General features: G+C 37.9%; 1 protein-coding gene across 18 annotated transcripts in view; it reads left to right on the top strand.

The window, feature by feature from the left end:
• Slc8a1 (solute carrier family 8 member A1) overlaps positions 1–16,231 on the top strand; it is a 349,978-nt gene that overhangs the window by 290,907 nt on the left and 42,840 nt on the right. For 8 of the 18 annotated variants that reach the window (XM_019204661.2, XM_019204660.2, XM_019204659.2 and 5 more), the window contains exons 4-9: positions 1,866–1,886; positions 2,291–2,308; positions 2,412–2,426; positions 6,037–6,105; positions 11,348–11,478; positions 15,167–15,266. In XM_019204661.2, coding sequence (XP_019060206.1) covers positions 1,866–1,886; positions 2,291–2,308; positions 2,412–2,426; positions 6,037–6,105; positions 11,348–11,478; positions 15,167–15,266 — 354 coding nt within the window. The remainder of the gene's footprint in view (positions 1–1,865; positions 1,887–2,290; positions 2,309–2,411; positions 2,427–6,036; positions 6,106–11,347; positions 11,479–15,166; positions 15,267–16,231) is intronic. The other 10 variants (XM_019204665.2, XM_019204664.2, XM_010604943.3 and 7 more) reach the window with 5 other exon arrangements.

The following is a 16,231-nucleotide window of genomic DNA, read 5'->3' as shown; positions in this document are numbered from 1 at the left end:
AATTATTTTAGTTAGAAGGACATGTTTCTTAAGCAGGAATTTAACCTTTGCTGAAGGCCCTTTCAGCCTTATTCTCCAAAATACTTTTAGCTTTACAGAATTAATAAATCTTACTATATGTAGTAAAATTAAAAATATGTACACTATCCTTATAAGTGGACTTTGCTGATTCACAATTATATTTAGAAAATGCTTGAAAAGGAGTTAATTTTCTTTCCTATCTAATTTCCTATTTCATATGGCCTACATTTGACAAAGAGAAAAGGAATTTTATGTCAGGTTTACAAATAATCTTGTATTCAGGATTGTTTCTAGGACTTCCTGTAGTTATCCTCTCAAAATGCCCACTTTAAAAGAAATCCTGTTGATTTAATATATGTAAAACTATCATACTGCATAGTAATATCTGATATTAATTATATATGAACAATTAGTGGAGTAGTATAGGCAATAATTAAGTAGACCATATTGAAGAAACTTATTCTTTTTCATATAAGAAAATAATAATAAAATATATAGAACTAATGCCTAGGTAGATCCAAAATTTGAGGAAGTTTAATCTCATATTTATGAGAACTCACTGACTTTACGTTCCATCAGGAATTTTTAAAAAGTGTACATCCCTGACTTAAATTCTAAATGGCATCAGGAGTTTTTGGAATGATGAAAAAAGGAGCACTTGGGACCATTTTAATGCAACATTTTAAATAGGCAGTAAATGGAAAAAAGATTTCAGAAAATTGCACTAATGTCTTACAAAGATGGGAGAAAAAAATGCCTCATTAATGTCCAGGAAAAAGCACTTAGTTCCAAAATTATTCCTCCAGAGAACTGTCTTATATCTCAAGGTGGAGTATTGTGGATACAATTCTTTCAATTGTGACTTTAGTAAAATACACTCTCATGCAAAAGCAAATTAAGATTCCTTGATGGCACTATCCAGTTTTGCACCCACCAAGTGGTGTTCTGTCACTATAAATAAAATTACTAATCTATGTTAGAAATTACCCTCTAATGTTACTACCATTAGAGAGAAAACTAAGCTGAAGATGTAAATGTGACTTCCCTTCTACAACGGCAGATGTAATTTGTTCAGTACCTTTAGTCAGGCAGTTTTTCTGAATCAAAGTGCTTCAGCCCCGTCTAATTTTAAATGACATAACCTAACAGACAATTATATGTATTTACTCCACCCTCTGGACCCTGTCAGTTTCTGTGGAGCTGTATGTCTTTGGGAAGCATTCTAGATATCTAATATTGCTCAGAAGTCCCTGATGAGGACACCCATGTAAGCATCAATTCCTGCCCCTCTTAGAATTCAAGAATTTTTAAAACCAACAATAAGAGAGAGAGCTTTATTCCTGTCCAAAGTCTCCTTCCAGGAAGGGCAGCCAAAATGGAATTTCTTTGGATCTTTTACTTGTTTGTATTGATTAAAATGTGTGATAGCAAAGATTCTGGGTAATTTAAGACATTCAAATGGTAGATTCACTAATTTTCAGGCAATATTTAATGAGAAGATCCTTTCAAATCAAGGCAAGGATTATACAATATTTCTACTATATTTTATAGCTATATATACTAGGTATGAACCTACCTAGTAGAAATCTGTTAGTAAATATAAAGAAATTATATAGACGGGGTTATTTTTTCTGTCAATCACAAACATTGCAGAAATTTCTGTTGGTATCATTTACTTGGAAATATTCCCAATACATTTTCTTGGGGTGAACCAATTTTTTATGCAGTGGCTTTTTACCACTCAAATCAAATCTGCCTGGATTTCTTTCTGCTGATATTCCTCCTACTTTCATTATTCATCTGGTCTCTTATTCTGTGTTTGTCTTTGTCTGTTTCCTTCACAGCCCTGTTATTGAATGAGCTTGGTAAGCATTTCATTTCTCTCACTTCCTTTCCATTCTTTGCTAGGTTATTTTCCATTCTGATTTTTATCTCTATTGATGTACTAGTAAGATTATTGTTAAGAGCCACTGGCTTTTTTAGTTAATTCCAAATCACTTATATGACATTTTTAATTTAGTATAACCTGCATGAAAGATCAGTGCTTTCCTAGGTATGCACAAGAATTAAGTTTGTGCAGTGCATTTCACAATCTTAACAAAGTTAATGATTCCATCATAGATGGATGTTTCAAATCCTTAATTATAATACAATTTCGCAAGTTTTTTTTACTTTGGATGGGGGTTTATCAAACAGTCTAATTCACTGATATTTATTATTGTGAATATAAGTTAAATTGTAACATTCGCTTTATTTTTTTCTTTTTTAGGTGGCTTCACAATAACAGGTATGAATTTTTGAAATCTAGTCTTATCTAATTTAATTTTTATTGTCTGTTTTCAATGAATTACATTTTAAATGATTTCTTATTTTTATTTGCTGTAATAAAGGAAAATATCTGTATGGTAAGACAATATTTTTAAAGTTCCTTTCACCCCCCACGTACTCTCAAAATTAAACCAAACCCAAATGCACTTCTAATGTAACCAGCATTAACATTTAGTTGTGTTACATGGTGTGCTCTTGCTGATTCTGCACATTTAATATCTTACAAATTAACAATATGTGTATATTGTGTTCATTTCTAAAAATAATTCACATGTAGAATTTATTACTGTTCACATTTGATACTGGCCAATTTACAAATGCTCAAAAATGATAATGAACAATATACTCTGATATTTGCCAAGTACAATATTTGACCTCATAAAAACAGGTGAAATCCAAGACTGTCCCATGGCCCCAGATTAGGATCCTAATAACAGAAAATGCTAGGTTAGAAAGGACACAGCAGTCCTTTTCCTTCCTAATCTGAGACGTCTTTAGGAACTTAATTTTGGTAGTAATAGCATGGTAACAAATAATATTTCTGCCACTTCAGACACAATACAAAGGGCTTCTTAAAAGCTCAAAGGCCAACCAAAAAGCTTAAAACTCTAAATTCCAAATGGTATCAGCCTACTGATCACATAATTTAGCACATCTCTAAAGCTGTTTTCTTGTGCACAAATGAAAGATACTTCCTAAGAGCATCCTCTTTGGGCCCTAAATATCTTCTCACCTTTTCAGAATCATCTATGCAGATTTAGGATGAGAGATAGAGACCAAATAATAGCTATGATCTGTCTAAAACTTCAGGTTGAAGATGTGTCTAATGGTCTATATCCTGTAGCCTGCATGGCTTGTTCCAGTGAATTATGAGAATATCAAAATTTTTAAATTGAAGAGCTGAAAAAATATTTAGAAGGAAATGCTATGAAAATTTCTAATAATTAAAACATAAGGTTGGAGTTGGGGTTATGTTAACTCAAAAACATAGTTCAAAAGTGATTCTATCTAAAGGGCAACTTTCTAAATATGGGAAATTTTGCATAAATTATTGCTTTTCATTGCTTTCCTCCAGATACAGCATTTAATGACAAAATAATTCACAGATTCTCAGACACATACACTTTGAAAGCATAAAAATTTTCATCGGAAAATTCCTCATAAAGGATTCCTTAAATCTGATTCATGTGAAGATCTCCTATCTTTTCAATTCTAGACCCCTGAAAGTATTTATGAATCTAAGAACAGGAATTTACACTTGTTTTTAAATTTTTATCTTCTTCTCATCCATAATTTTAACTCATTAAAAACTTCTTGAAAATATTCTTATTCTGTCATTTAAGGGTTAATTAGCTACCCTTGAGAGATGTGAGGAAAATGGAACTCTGACAAGGCAGCCTTCAACACTTTACAGGAGTAATTATTTTCTAAGGTCAACCACTGTGAAAATAGTGCATTACTTAACAGCATCTTTGGTCTTATATAGCCTGATAATGAGAAATCAGCTAAAAATATTTGGATAAAATTCCCTGATATCCTTGAATATCGTCGTCCTCTTTTCTCTATTACTGAATATGTTAATATTTAATTTTTGAGGCCTTCTTCCCTCTAGGTCTCTTGATCTATTTTCCTTTGAGTACCTCAGGTAATTGGATCCTAGTTTTCTTTTCTCAAAAATTTACTCACCTCTAGTTCCATCTTTTCTATCCAATAGCATTGATCATTCCCTTCCTTGGCTACATCTTGCAACCAGAATAGCAGAATCAGTTGCTCCAAATATTTCTACCAGTTCAGGCAGTTCACTAAGTTTTTCCTGAAAGCTTGATCTGTAATAACAATTTTTCAATTATTATTATCCCTCAGAATTTGAATTTAATATAGACACAACAAGGAAATGTTCCAGAATTTTCTGGAAATTTCTGTGTTGCCCTATCCATTTCTACTTAACTAGTAACTGTGTACTTTTCATTCATTTCTTCAAAGTCAGACCACAATGTCCAGGATTTATGCTCTACTGTTGTTCTTGAGGAAAGTTCTAAAACTTTGAGTGAAAATCAGCTTATTAAGGCCCTAAAGAGCTTTTCTTTGAAGTCAATATGAGGCTTTGAGATACAGGGAGAGAAGAGATGAATTAATCTAGTTCTTGGACTTTGTCTGAAGCTTTTACACAGGCTTGTATAGCTAGGTGTGAATCTCTAAATTTGAAACAGCATATATGGAAATTGAAAAGACTATTTGGTTCACACCCTAATACAATTATTTCAGAAATCTCTTAGGGCCAGGGATTTAACTCAGTTGTTTCACTGCCTGTCTCTCAAGTTGCAAGGTCCTGAGTTCAATCCCGGTGCCAAAAAAAAAAAAGAAAAAGAAAAAGAAGAAAGAAAGAAAGAAAGAAATCTCATTAGTGGTGGACATGAAGTTTTGGAGGTGCTCTGGGAATTAACAAATCTTTACCTGTTGTTCTAGATCTGACCATGTTGAAAGGCCCTTATTTGGATCTATGATGCCATTGTCCCTTAATCTGCCAGTGGTATAATATCCCATAAGTTATAGCGCACTAGAGTTTATAAAGACTATCTTTTTATCATGGATTGTATTGTTCTCACTTGTAGCCATGGGAAGAAGTTCAAAGAGATTAATCTATCTCAAATTATCCATCCAGGAGTCACTGCCAAAGTCCCTACTTCAAATAACAGTCAATGTGAGGACTGTCCTAAGTCCAGCTCTATTCTGTTTCCTCCCTCCCAACCTCTTTATTTCTATGTGCATCTTGAATAAATTCCTTTTCAATCCAAAGTCTAGCTATATCTTATAAATGCCACCATTATAAATTCTAGTCAAATGGAAAATGAGGGAGACTCCCAAAGGGGGAAAATAGAGCATATAAATAGGGATATGTTAATAAAATTCAGTATTTTGGTTCAATATTCAGAGGAAGAGAGCTATATTTGATTCTCCTAAAATTTCTAAGATATAAACTATATGCCTTAGAATTGCGTAGCATTCAGTACACCTCTTTAATCTTACTTCTCCTGTGAATGTTATAGACTTAGTAATGTGTATTTTAAGAAAGTCAAACCGAAATGTTTGAAACTTGAAAACATTTTCATTACTCCAATCTATAGGAAGGAGGAACAAAACCCCTTCAAGTTTGCTTCATTTTACAACTGAGAGAACTAAGTCTCCAAGAGGAAAAATGCCTCACCCAAATTAAGATGGTGAACAAATGGCAGAGTTACTTCACTCAGACAAACCTGTGAAGAGAGGGCACCATTATCCCCATTTTCCATTTTGGAAACTGCAGAAATGAACCCCAGCCTGAAATGCTGGCACTAACAAATTTCAAAACCGAGACATCTGTCACTACACCAAGTGTTTTCTGTTGTTTGGTGATGATTCTGGAAGCAGTAATTTGAAAGACCTGATATTCTATTTTGGACATATGCAGGAATCTCACTGTACCCTACACATGGGCCTGTGACTTGCCTTATAGAGCACTTGCCCCATTTGTAGGCAGTAACCTCCATCAGTAACCACCAGACTTCGTTCTTATGACATTCACGGGGTGAAGAACACAACTCAATTCTCAAACTAACATCGCCTGCAGTCTGAGTGTGATGTTTAGCTAACTAATTCTGAAAAGGTTTGATGTCCATTCTGCTGATTTTCTGACTGTCCTTTTGCTAGGCCAACCTGTCTTCAGGAAAGTTCATGCTAGAGAACATCCGATTCCCTCTACTGTAATCACCATTGCAGGTATTGATTTCATCATGGGCCTTGAAAACCATGGTTATCAAGTATTCCTTGGGTCTTTAGACATCAGATTCCTGTATTGTAGCCCCTGTCCTATCTAAGAAATGTGGTGGCTTCCCTGGCAGCTGAGGATCCCATGGAATAGCAACAAAACAACCACATCAGGACACGATTGAAGCGATTGTGGAGGAGGCAGCATGGATCTACAGAGAAGTCGATCCATTGCCCTCTCCTTTTCAAGTTTCGGGATGTTCTGGATTCCTTGCAAATATTTCTTCTTACACGAGTCTCTCTTCACAAATATAATGAAATTCTTTTAGAAGCCAACCTGTATCTTTTCCCAGTCTTCCTTTCCTGATGAGCAGATAATATCTGTGCGGGGTTTGCCATAGGAGAAGCAAAGGAACATGGACAGAGTGATTGGAGGATGACCTAAGTATAGCAGATCTACTCTGAGTGTAGAGCATGGATATCATATCCTGTCCCTAAGTCACCGGGTGAGGACAAGGATGTTTGCTCTCCACTCGACATTGTTGCCCATCACTGGACATGATGATAGGAGTATTTCTATTGGACCCAGGGGGACTCTCCTCATCCTCACAGCCCACACTCCATCTAACTACCAATAATAACAATACCCAGCCATGACTATAAAATTGTTCCAGAATATTCCTCAGCAAATGAAAGAACCAATCTCTCTGGGGTCCAATCAAAAAGACCAGCTAGGTGCTTAAACCTGGCACCTGGCCTGTGCCTTCAAATCTGCTGGCATAATTCTGCTTGCAGGATCAAAATAATTGAGCCAGATTTTCCATTGCTGACCTTGTCCCCTTTTTTGAATTTTACATGGTGTGTTATGATTAAAACATGACATTTAAGACTATCAACAGAAGTTCCTCAAATACCGATCTCTACCCTGAGATAGCCCTCACTGATTATATTGTTCCCTAACAGGATTCTCTCTCACACCCTTTTAAATTCACGGTGATGCTGCTTCAAAATGCAGCTTGAACCAGAAAGCAGTAGAAGCAGCTTTTTCATAATCCTGCCCTTTCCAATCCCAGGTGCCTCCTAGCTTTGTTGTTTGTAAAAGTCATCCACTCAAAAAAAACGAGATTCCCCCACTTGCGATTTATCACAAGATTTTTTTGTGTCATTTCAATATTGACTTTTTATCAGTGGCTGTTAATTTTGTACTTGATTTCTAAATTATTTTGGTTGGTTAGTGATATAATTTTATATAATTTATTTCCACTTTCTCAATAAAATCTAATGAGTTTTCAAAGTACATACAGAGAGAGAGAGAGAGAGAGAGAGAGAGAGAGAGAGAGAGAGATAGAAGGAAAGGGAGAAAGGAGAGAAACAAAACTAAAACCATAGCCGGTCATCACTCTGCAATACAGAAGGAAATGAGGTGACCTTCACTATAGTAAAATGATCTGCTTTTGATCCAGTGCTCAAAGTAAAAAGAAAAAATATAACAGTTGATCCCCCCAAAAGCTGTTAAACCATTTCCCTATTCACTCAGAGGTATCAAAAGAGAGGACACTTAATAAAGAAAAGGCTGCTCTCTTCTTAACCAGTGTCAAAAATCTGGAGCAGAAATGGTAATTTATCAGTATTAACATAGAGTTATCTAGTTGTCATCTCTCATTTCCATGTAAATATAACTGTCTCTGAAATGTTCACAATACTTACCAAGTGAAATAGCCATGACTCTTCCATGATACTGTGCCCTTGTATTTTGGCTTCTGTCTGCCTGGCAGGCATCTCTCACCCACTGCCGCTTAGTCATTCTTCCCATACATCCACCTGGCCAGCCTCAAGGCCAAGGCAAAGTGATTTGCTTCTATCACCATGCTCTTTCACTACACACGGTCCATGGTCTTACTACACTATGCTAGCAGATGTTCATCTATATGCCTTCCTTCCCCACAGACCATAAATTCCTGATACTATCACATTATAGGAGTGCAATGACATGTTCGAATATCTTTTTTTAATGACAGGGAAAAATGAAAGACTTCACTAATAAACAACAAATACTACATTCTATACATCATAGTAGGCCCTAAGGAAAGTAAGGAACAATTTGCAAAGCAATGAGACATGCAATGTTTCCTCAGCAAGTTATGTACTGGCTTTTGTATGTGTCTTAGTTCCTTTCCTCCTCACTGGGATAAAATACCTGACACCTGCAACTTCAAGGAGAAGTTCATTTTGGCTCACATCTCAGTCCATAGTTGGCTGGCTCCAAGACAGGAAGGCATAAGGGGAAGAGCCTGTCTGAGGGCAGCGGCTCACCTCATGGCATTTGGGAACCAGAAATCTAAAGGAGAAGCCAAGGAGGGAGGGAGATAAACCCTTCCAGGCTGTGCCCGTTGGGGACCTACTTCTTCCAACCGGGCCTCACCTCCTAACAGCACATTTATCTATAAAATGACTGTGGGACTAATAAACCAATGTGTGTAGTGCTCCCCTGATCCAGTCACCTCCCAAAAACCTCCCCAACAAGCACATGAGGCTTTGAGGGTGGATCTAAATGTGCAGCAAGCATAGCAGTATGTAAAAGGAATTAAAATTACAAAACAGGAAATTATGTGAGAGTATTCACGTTGGATACACACAATGAATTTTAAGGAATTCATCTAAGATTAGAATTGTAATTCTAAATCCCATATTTTCAGGCAGGATATTTCATATGTGCAGAAAGTAGATGGAGACATGAAAGCATTCCCGGGTGGATACATACATAGAATAAAAGTGTGGTTTGAAATAAGAAAGTACCAAGTAATAGAAATTTTGTGTTTTCCTTAGATTAGTATGAAATCTGTATGAAATGTAACAAAATTTGAAATACAATATTTCCTACATTTTTGCCATTCTCATACCTCCTTCACAATGTTTTCTTTGACTGAATATCAATCACACCAATCACACTATTAGTGACTAAAAATTAATGTAATTTTCCATAAGCGTAGAGTAAGATAAAATTATTTCATGGAGGAGGAATATTATGAAAATCTAGCTAGTTACTGTCAAATGTTCCATGCATGAGAACTACCTTAGCTTAGAATGGTAACAACACAAATGTTAGAGACAGATTATAAACTTAGAACCATCAAACTAATCATCTGTTCTTGATAAGAAGGACTGAAGGATTAATGGAAAGCAAAGTTCCTTTCACTCACTGAATTATTTTATTTTATTTATGACCACGTACCTTTATTTAGTACAACATTCCAAAACTAGTGCACTTTGTGAAGTGCTGCACAAAAAAGTCCTACTGCAGTACTTTTCTCTCTAAACATCTCTATTTTCTACTTAAATTACCCTCAACCCCATTAAAGGCAACCTCTCATTTATAAGTAAACTACAGAAAAGCAACCATAATAAATAGTCTTCCTAAATTGCTGTAAAATTCAAATAGATAACCAAGTTGTAATATTTATTCTTCTGGGAAAATAATGCTTACTGAATATAAATCTTCAAGACATCCATGTTCAGCCAAAATTACAAAGACAGTACTATTACCTGCTGTTACAAATACTACAAATAGCATTATCATAGGTTCAATATCAGAAACTGATAGGAATCAAAATATAATTGTTTTGAGCTTTGAATAAACTATTTCAGCTGATGCCCTTGACTGATACACATAATTTTAAAAATCCTAGAGACCCCAACTAGAAGCCTTTGCTTTTCCTTGAATCCTACCTTCCCAGTTCTACTACTAAAAATTACCACTTTAAGGGTTAAAATTCATCTCCTTGCTTCTCTCTTTTGCCTTTGTTAACATTCAGCAGCTCCTGGCCAGTCTGAAATGACTTATTTTTAGTCTTCATCTAATTTCTTTGATCTTCTGTAATCTCCAGAAACATGAAGGCCAATTTTAAAATATCCTTTTAAGAAGAAATTATTAAATATGTACTAAAAAAGTAATCACAATGTTACATTCCACCTTTAACCGTTCCTTAGTTTCCACACTATAACACAAATGCTTGTGGAGCTGTTGCACATCTGCTGCCTCCCCTCTAGGTAAGCAAATGACCTAGGAACTATTTGCGACACCAAGTGCTAGAGCAACATATGCAGCCACCACAGTGGGGTCCTTTGGCAAAGAGGAAGCCATGGGTCTTGAGAGGGAATGGGAGGTATGGTAGGTATGGTCCCTTGAAGAAGCCGATGTCTCAAACGCAGAAGGCAGGGAGCCCCACCCCTTTAGATGGCTCCTCGGACAACATACTCCTCCTACAGGAAGTATCAGAGCTGAGTTTTTTAGGATTTTTCCATATCATCACTTGCTAAAGATGAGGTTCATTCCATTTGCCACTGATAAAAAGTAGCTTGTCCTGTGCTAGAATCCTGGGCCTGAAGGGTGAAGGTGACTTCAGAACTATCATTTATCCTCCACATCTTTGTGGCCTTATTCAGTCTGAGCTTTATCCTAGTGATCTTCATGCAGAGAGAGCCAACTGTGATCTTTCCTTCCTGAATGGGCTCTTGGGTCCATTAACATTTCCTCAGCTCCCACTAGCCCCTCGTAGAGTATAAACAACGTGGTGGCTCTGGAAATAGTCATGATCACATGGTGAGAATTAATTCTCCAAAGGCCTCATCCTCACCCTCCCTGTTTACTATTGACATAGTTAAGGCTTTCCTAACACAGTTCGGCTCTGCACCAGGGAGAGGTAGCACTGGAGCCCAGGCATCTCAAAAACATGGAATGGATGTTTCACCGCATAATTTGTGATTAGTACTCTTGGCAAGTGAGAGGATAAATTGTAATTTCCTCTCCATCTTCTCTTGGATTTGAAGCGATTTCTGTTGCCTCTAGAAAGTGAAGAAGAGGAGGTCAAACATTTTCATCCCTCAGGGTCTCTCTCAGACTTTTAACTGTGTCTCCCTTTGGTGCAGTCAGGGAGGAACGTGTACAAAGAGTCAGCAGCACAAACTTTCAGGCTAGGTCTTTCTCAGTGTCACACCCCACGCGTTACTTTTCCTCATCTGTATTTTTAGCATCATTTTAGACTATAAGCATTATCATCATCCGCCATCACAGTGTTACGTTTCCCAGTTTGTTGAGTCACTATCCAGGTCTCCCCTTCAGCCTCAGGATCTTGTCTGAAGATCTTGGTAGGTAGGCCTCTAGAGCTTCCCTCCTCCTTGGTTTTCTTGTAGTAAGATCAAAGATTGCCAAGTGGAAAAGAGCACACCTTTCACTGCCTTGCCTTCCCTTCCCCAGATGAATATGATGACAGACAGCCGCTAACCAGCAAAGAGGAAGAGGAGAGACGCATTGCAGAACTGGGGCGCCCCATCCTGGGAGAGCACACCAAGCTGGAAGTGATCATTGAGGAGTCCTACGAATTCAAGGTATGCGGGGAACACAGCCCATCTGGGAGTCCTGCCACCTGGGGCCAGCATGTTCACAGTTTGGGCCTCAGCTTTAAGATCCACCCGAAAGGAGAGGGAGCTATAATTTCAGATATAACTGGCATATTCTTTGAGAGGCTTTCAGAGCCAACGAGGAATTATGGAGTTTGTAAGGACCTGAGAAGTGCTGTAAACCAGACAGCGTAAGAGCTGGGACCTGGCAGTCAGCACCGTCATTGCACAGGGTCAGAGATGATGCCCCAAAGGGAAAGCTTTGTCTGAAGAAATGGCAACAAGGACACAAAGGTAGATTCAAAAAGATTGTTATGTGGAAGAAACTAAGGTCTTTTTGAAAAAGATAATAAATCTTTCAGAAGCAAAGCTTTCACACTGCTGAAAACTCAGGATACTTTTGTTTCGAAGAAAGATAGCAGTCTCTCTGTAAAGCATCAATAAGTTCTCATTTAAATTTAGTCACTCTCTTCAGGTCTAGACCATTTTAGTCACCATACGGAAGGTACAGTATTTGCAGCTAGACAGTTTATAGTTGATCTGATAAAACTGGATTCCAAAGTTTCTACCTGATGAAACTTATTCTTCAAGAAGTTAAATACACTTAGCTTGGGAGGCACCTAAGACTAGGAGTTGAAACTTCTTGTCAGTCCTTAGAGCTGCTCCCTTTGTCTCCACCCCACCTCCCATCCCTTCCGCTCGTACAGTCCTAACATCTGAGAAGAGATTAACAGAGCCATACTTGGGTTCCACAGTGGGATATGAACAGATGCATAACCTCTCTTGACTTCCAAAATACAAAGCCAGAGCACAGCAGTATTTTTGCCTACTTACATTTCAAAAGTAAACTCTTAAAATGAAGATTCCCGAAGTGAGAAGCAGGCCACCAACTTAGGAGTCCCAGTACTTTATCTAGATGATTCACAATAGTGGCTTCTTATCCTCTAGCTGGGCCCATTGATTCATTTTTAAATTCAGTTGAAGTTGAAGTGAGGTGCCTGATAGGAGACAGGTGGGAAATGTTCCTTGCAATCAAAGTAGAATTTTTAATGATAAAAATACAATTAATCTTTCTCTGGGCCAAGTATATATCTATTAGGTTCCTTTCATACATTCCCGTAGAATAAAGGGGATCCCTGAGCAAGCACAAAAACGAAGGATTTCTAGACAGACCTTTCCCACCAAAGCCCAGTTTTGAGACCTGGAATGTAGCTTGTAATGCACACATGAATGAGACATACACAAATTTACAAGAGATTCTGTGGGTTGGTATTTCTGCAGTAATCTTGCCCCCAGTCCTCCCAGAGTTCTCATCGGGAATGGTGTGTTTTCTCTTATGGGGCAACTCTCGATCTTTCCTTTCCATATATCCATGATGGTAAAAGCAATCATAGTGACTTTATTTAGGAAGCACTGTACAGGGTAAGCTTTCCAGATCCAAAGCCCTCTCTAACCATTACTCCAATGTTCTGAGAACTAGAAATTCTCCCCACTCTCCCTTATAAGTCCAGTTGTGGGGTCTACTTAGCCTCCTAGAAAAGCTACCATAGAGAATTTCCATTACTGTTAACCTAAGGGGCACCTTGGGATCATGTTTTTGAAGTGCCCTCAATTATCAGTTTTGATACTATATGTTTCATGTAAGAAATTTTCTTTTACAAAACCTACCTCAAGAAATTGTTCCAACTGCCTGGAATTGCACTTGGAAACCCAAATCTGGGTGATGCTTCACAAATCCTCTCTGCTTGACCCAGAGTTCTTGCTTACAATGCTGTGACTAAGTCTGTGACTTTATCAACACAATTGCCGAGGGTAAGATTTTCACAGTCTCTTGAAGTTTAGTGAAGAGCTGATTGCTAGGATTTAAGAACTCTCCAGGTAAATATAGACAGCAGTGTCCAAGTTCAGTGTCTGAACTTCAAATTCATCTTTTTCATACCCCTTCCTCCCATAAGTCAAGGACAAATATACATGCAATAAGTAAAGCCCTGGCTATACTGTTACTCTCCAGGATTAAAATAAAACAAAGTTTAAGCTCTACCATCAGCTTTCCACCTATGTAAATGTTAAACTCAGTTTAACTTAAAAACATGTTCTTTAGCAGATGTTTCTTGAGGAAGTCTATGTCTTACTGTTCAGGCTGTTTATCTGTTCAACTATTTATCCACCAGGTGATAAGATTTTGTGGCTTCAGCATAAAATGCCCCTTGGGAGAGTGCCTCCCCAGATTTCCACTACATTTTGGAAAAACCAAGGTCATTTCTTGTTGCACACCACACAGCACTTCGAATTGGCATCAGCCAGGATGCTCTGAGTACATGCTGAGATGTGGCTGAGTTGAGAGAGAAAAGACAGATGCTTGTCATGTGGTTCGTGTTATTGTACCCCACAGCAGTGACTGTTACAGCTGTTATCAGGAGCAGTTCCACACACAAGGCTGGAAGCTGAAAGGTCACTGCCCTAAGGACACACAATCCAGCCAAGAATAATACTGCAAATACAGAGTGAGCCAGATGGAGGTGGGCCCTTTGGTGTCTATTATCCCTTCAGTGTTTCAAGTCACTTCCAATGTATCTTCTTGAACTAACATGCTTGATATCGTAAACTGGCTTCAACTTCTTGTACAAACCCCTGAGATCATAGTTTCCTCGCTCCCGGTTAACTGATACCATGCTCTCACTCAAACCATAGTCAGTATAGAAACACTGCATGAAACCTACAGATTCTGACCTAAGACAAATAATGCACGTTTTCTGCCTCTTTGCAGTTACTGGAAATTCGAAGATGCTCTGACAGTAGGTGTAGGTGTTTAGTAGACTAGTCAAAGTAGTAGTTTCTCTTGGAAGAGCAGCCTCAGTCCTGGACCTGACCCTTCTCCCTGCAGTTGCCATGATTTGTTGTAGCGCTTTGAGTGCATCTGCTTACTTAATTTTCCTCATTACATTAACTGAATCCAGAAATCTAGAGAGAACTATTTGTACAAAACTAAGTGCTTTAATAGTTCCAAAGAATAATAAGAGACATAGAGTACAGTCCTAGTAAAGCAGAGACATTCTGTATAAGGTTATTTAGCAATATTCCTTAAACCATAAGAAGTGACTTTTGTTTATCTTCCCTTGTTTTTTTCTTGTTTGCAACAGGAATAGATGAAAGTAGAAATCTCTAATAGCCACCATGAATCAACAAAACTAGGGATGATTATGCAGCAAGCAGCCTTAGGACTCTGCTACCTGGCTGTATTTCCGTGACAAACAAAACAATGGATTCAAAATCTGGTGGTCACTTCTGGTTGTTCACAGGGGCTACATTAATTCAGTTGCAGAGAGAACACTCGAGATGAGGCCAGTAGAGAAACAAGTTTACAAGGCATTCAAGGGCAATGAGCGGGCCTTTGCAACAGCTGCTCTTTTAAACACTGAGGCTATTCTTCATTGGCCATTAGTCAGTGAAGAAAGCGTGTATTGCTACAAAGAAGTTTCCATTTCAGAATGTTTCCAACAAAAACCATGCTTGTTTGCATAATTGAAATAGTGTTTGATGTCAATACTCTTGCTCTGAGCCTAACATCTGCTAGACTTTACATAACTCTGAGATTTCCAAATCAACAAGGTCTTAGATTTTCCCCAGGCCTTAGTGAGTCTAGCAATTATTATGTTATTCCTTTCTTCCCTTCTAGAGTACGGTGGACAAACTCATTAAGAAGACAAACCTGGCCCTGGTAGTGGGTACCAACAGCTGGAGAGAACAGTTCATTGAGGCTATCACTGTCAGTGCTGGTGAGTACCTTTCTCTGCATACTGCAAGGTAAAATGGCCTATTTTCTTATTCTGCCCCTGAGTTTTCTTATTCTACCACTTGGTCCACAGCAAAGCACCAAGGAGGGTAAAATTAAGAGAACTACATGTATGCACATTTTGCAGACTAAGTTACATTGTCTAAATGAAGCCAGTGTCTTCAAACATGCCTTTCTTCTCCATCTATACTGCGTCGTTCTCTCTGAAAATAGAGAAGGTAAATTTAAAGTCTTTTGTGTTTCCAATTCGCTGTTAGCCCTTTATGGGGCTTCATCTGGTAGATTCTCTGAAAGCGGCATAAAGTGGCCAAAGGAAGCTCAGAAAGCAAGGAGTAAAATCCTAGGAGGGAAAGGAAAATAGTAAGACTTTTACCACTACCATCTGCGACGTTTTACATCTCTTCAACAGTATTTAACAAATACACATTTGCACTCATTCTAGAAGTGCAAATAAGAGGACATCCAGCTTCCCTCTGTGCAAGCTAAGTGCAGAGTTTTACAGAGGAAAATCCCACAAAATGAACTGCTTTTCAAACTGAAGGAGACCTGAGAAAATTACCTGCAGAAAGAAATGTCCCTTTCCTGCATTGTCAAACCTTGCCCTCTCCCTGGATGTTACATGAAGTCATAGGAAGGTCCATCTTGAAGATTCAGGAAAGCAATATCACCCTCGAATTGTTTTTTGTTTTTCAATTCTTTGCCCCATCCACACTGATTTTTCTCTTTAAAGATCCCCACAGGCTTGTATTCCACTGTTCAAGCTAATAAACAAAGCTCGTGTTTTCTAAATAGTGATTACCAAGCTGTGAAATATGGAAGCAGCCACACAGCCCTGACTTCTAACACAACCTCCTCTTTCCAATCTGCCACGGAATCATCCAACAGCGCTCCCAAGTGCTGTGGGAACAGAGGGTGGTTAAAAAAAAAAAAAAAAAAAAAAAAAAAAAA

Source organism: Fukomys damarensis, unplaced genomic scaffold (assembly GCF_012274545.1).
Source record: "Fukomys damarensis isolate Sample0158 unplaced genomic scaffold, DMR_v1.0_HiC HiC_scaffold_2, whole genome shotgun sequence".
NCBI classification, from domain to species: domain Eukaryota; kingdom Metazoa; phylum Chordata; class Mammalia; order Rodentia; family Bathyergidae; genus Fukomys; species Fukomys damarensis.
Note: the sequence above shows the minus strand (reverse complement) of the source record. Positions and strands in the feature narration are given on the sequence as shown.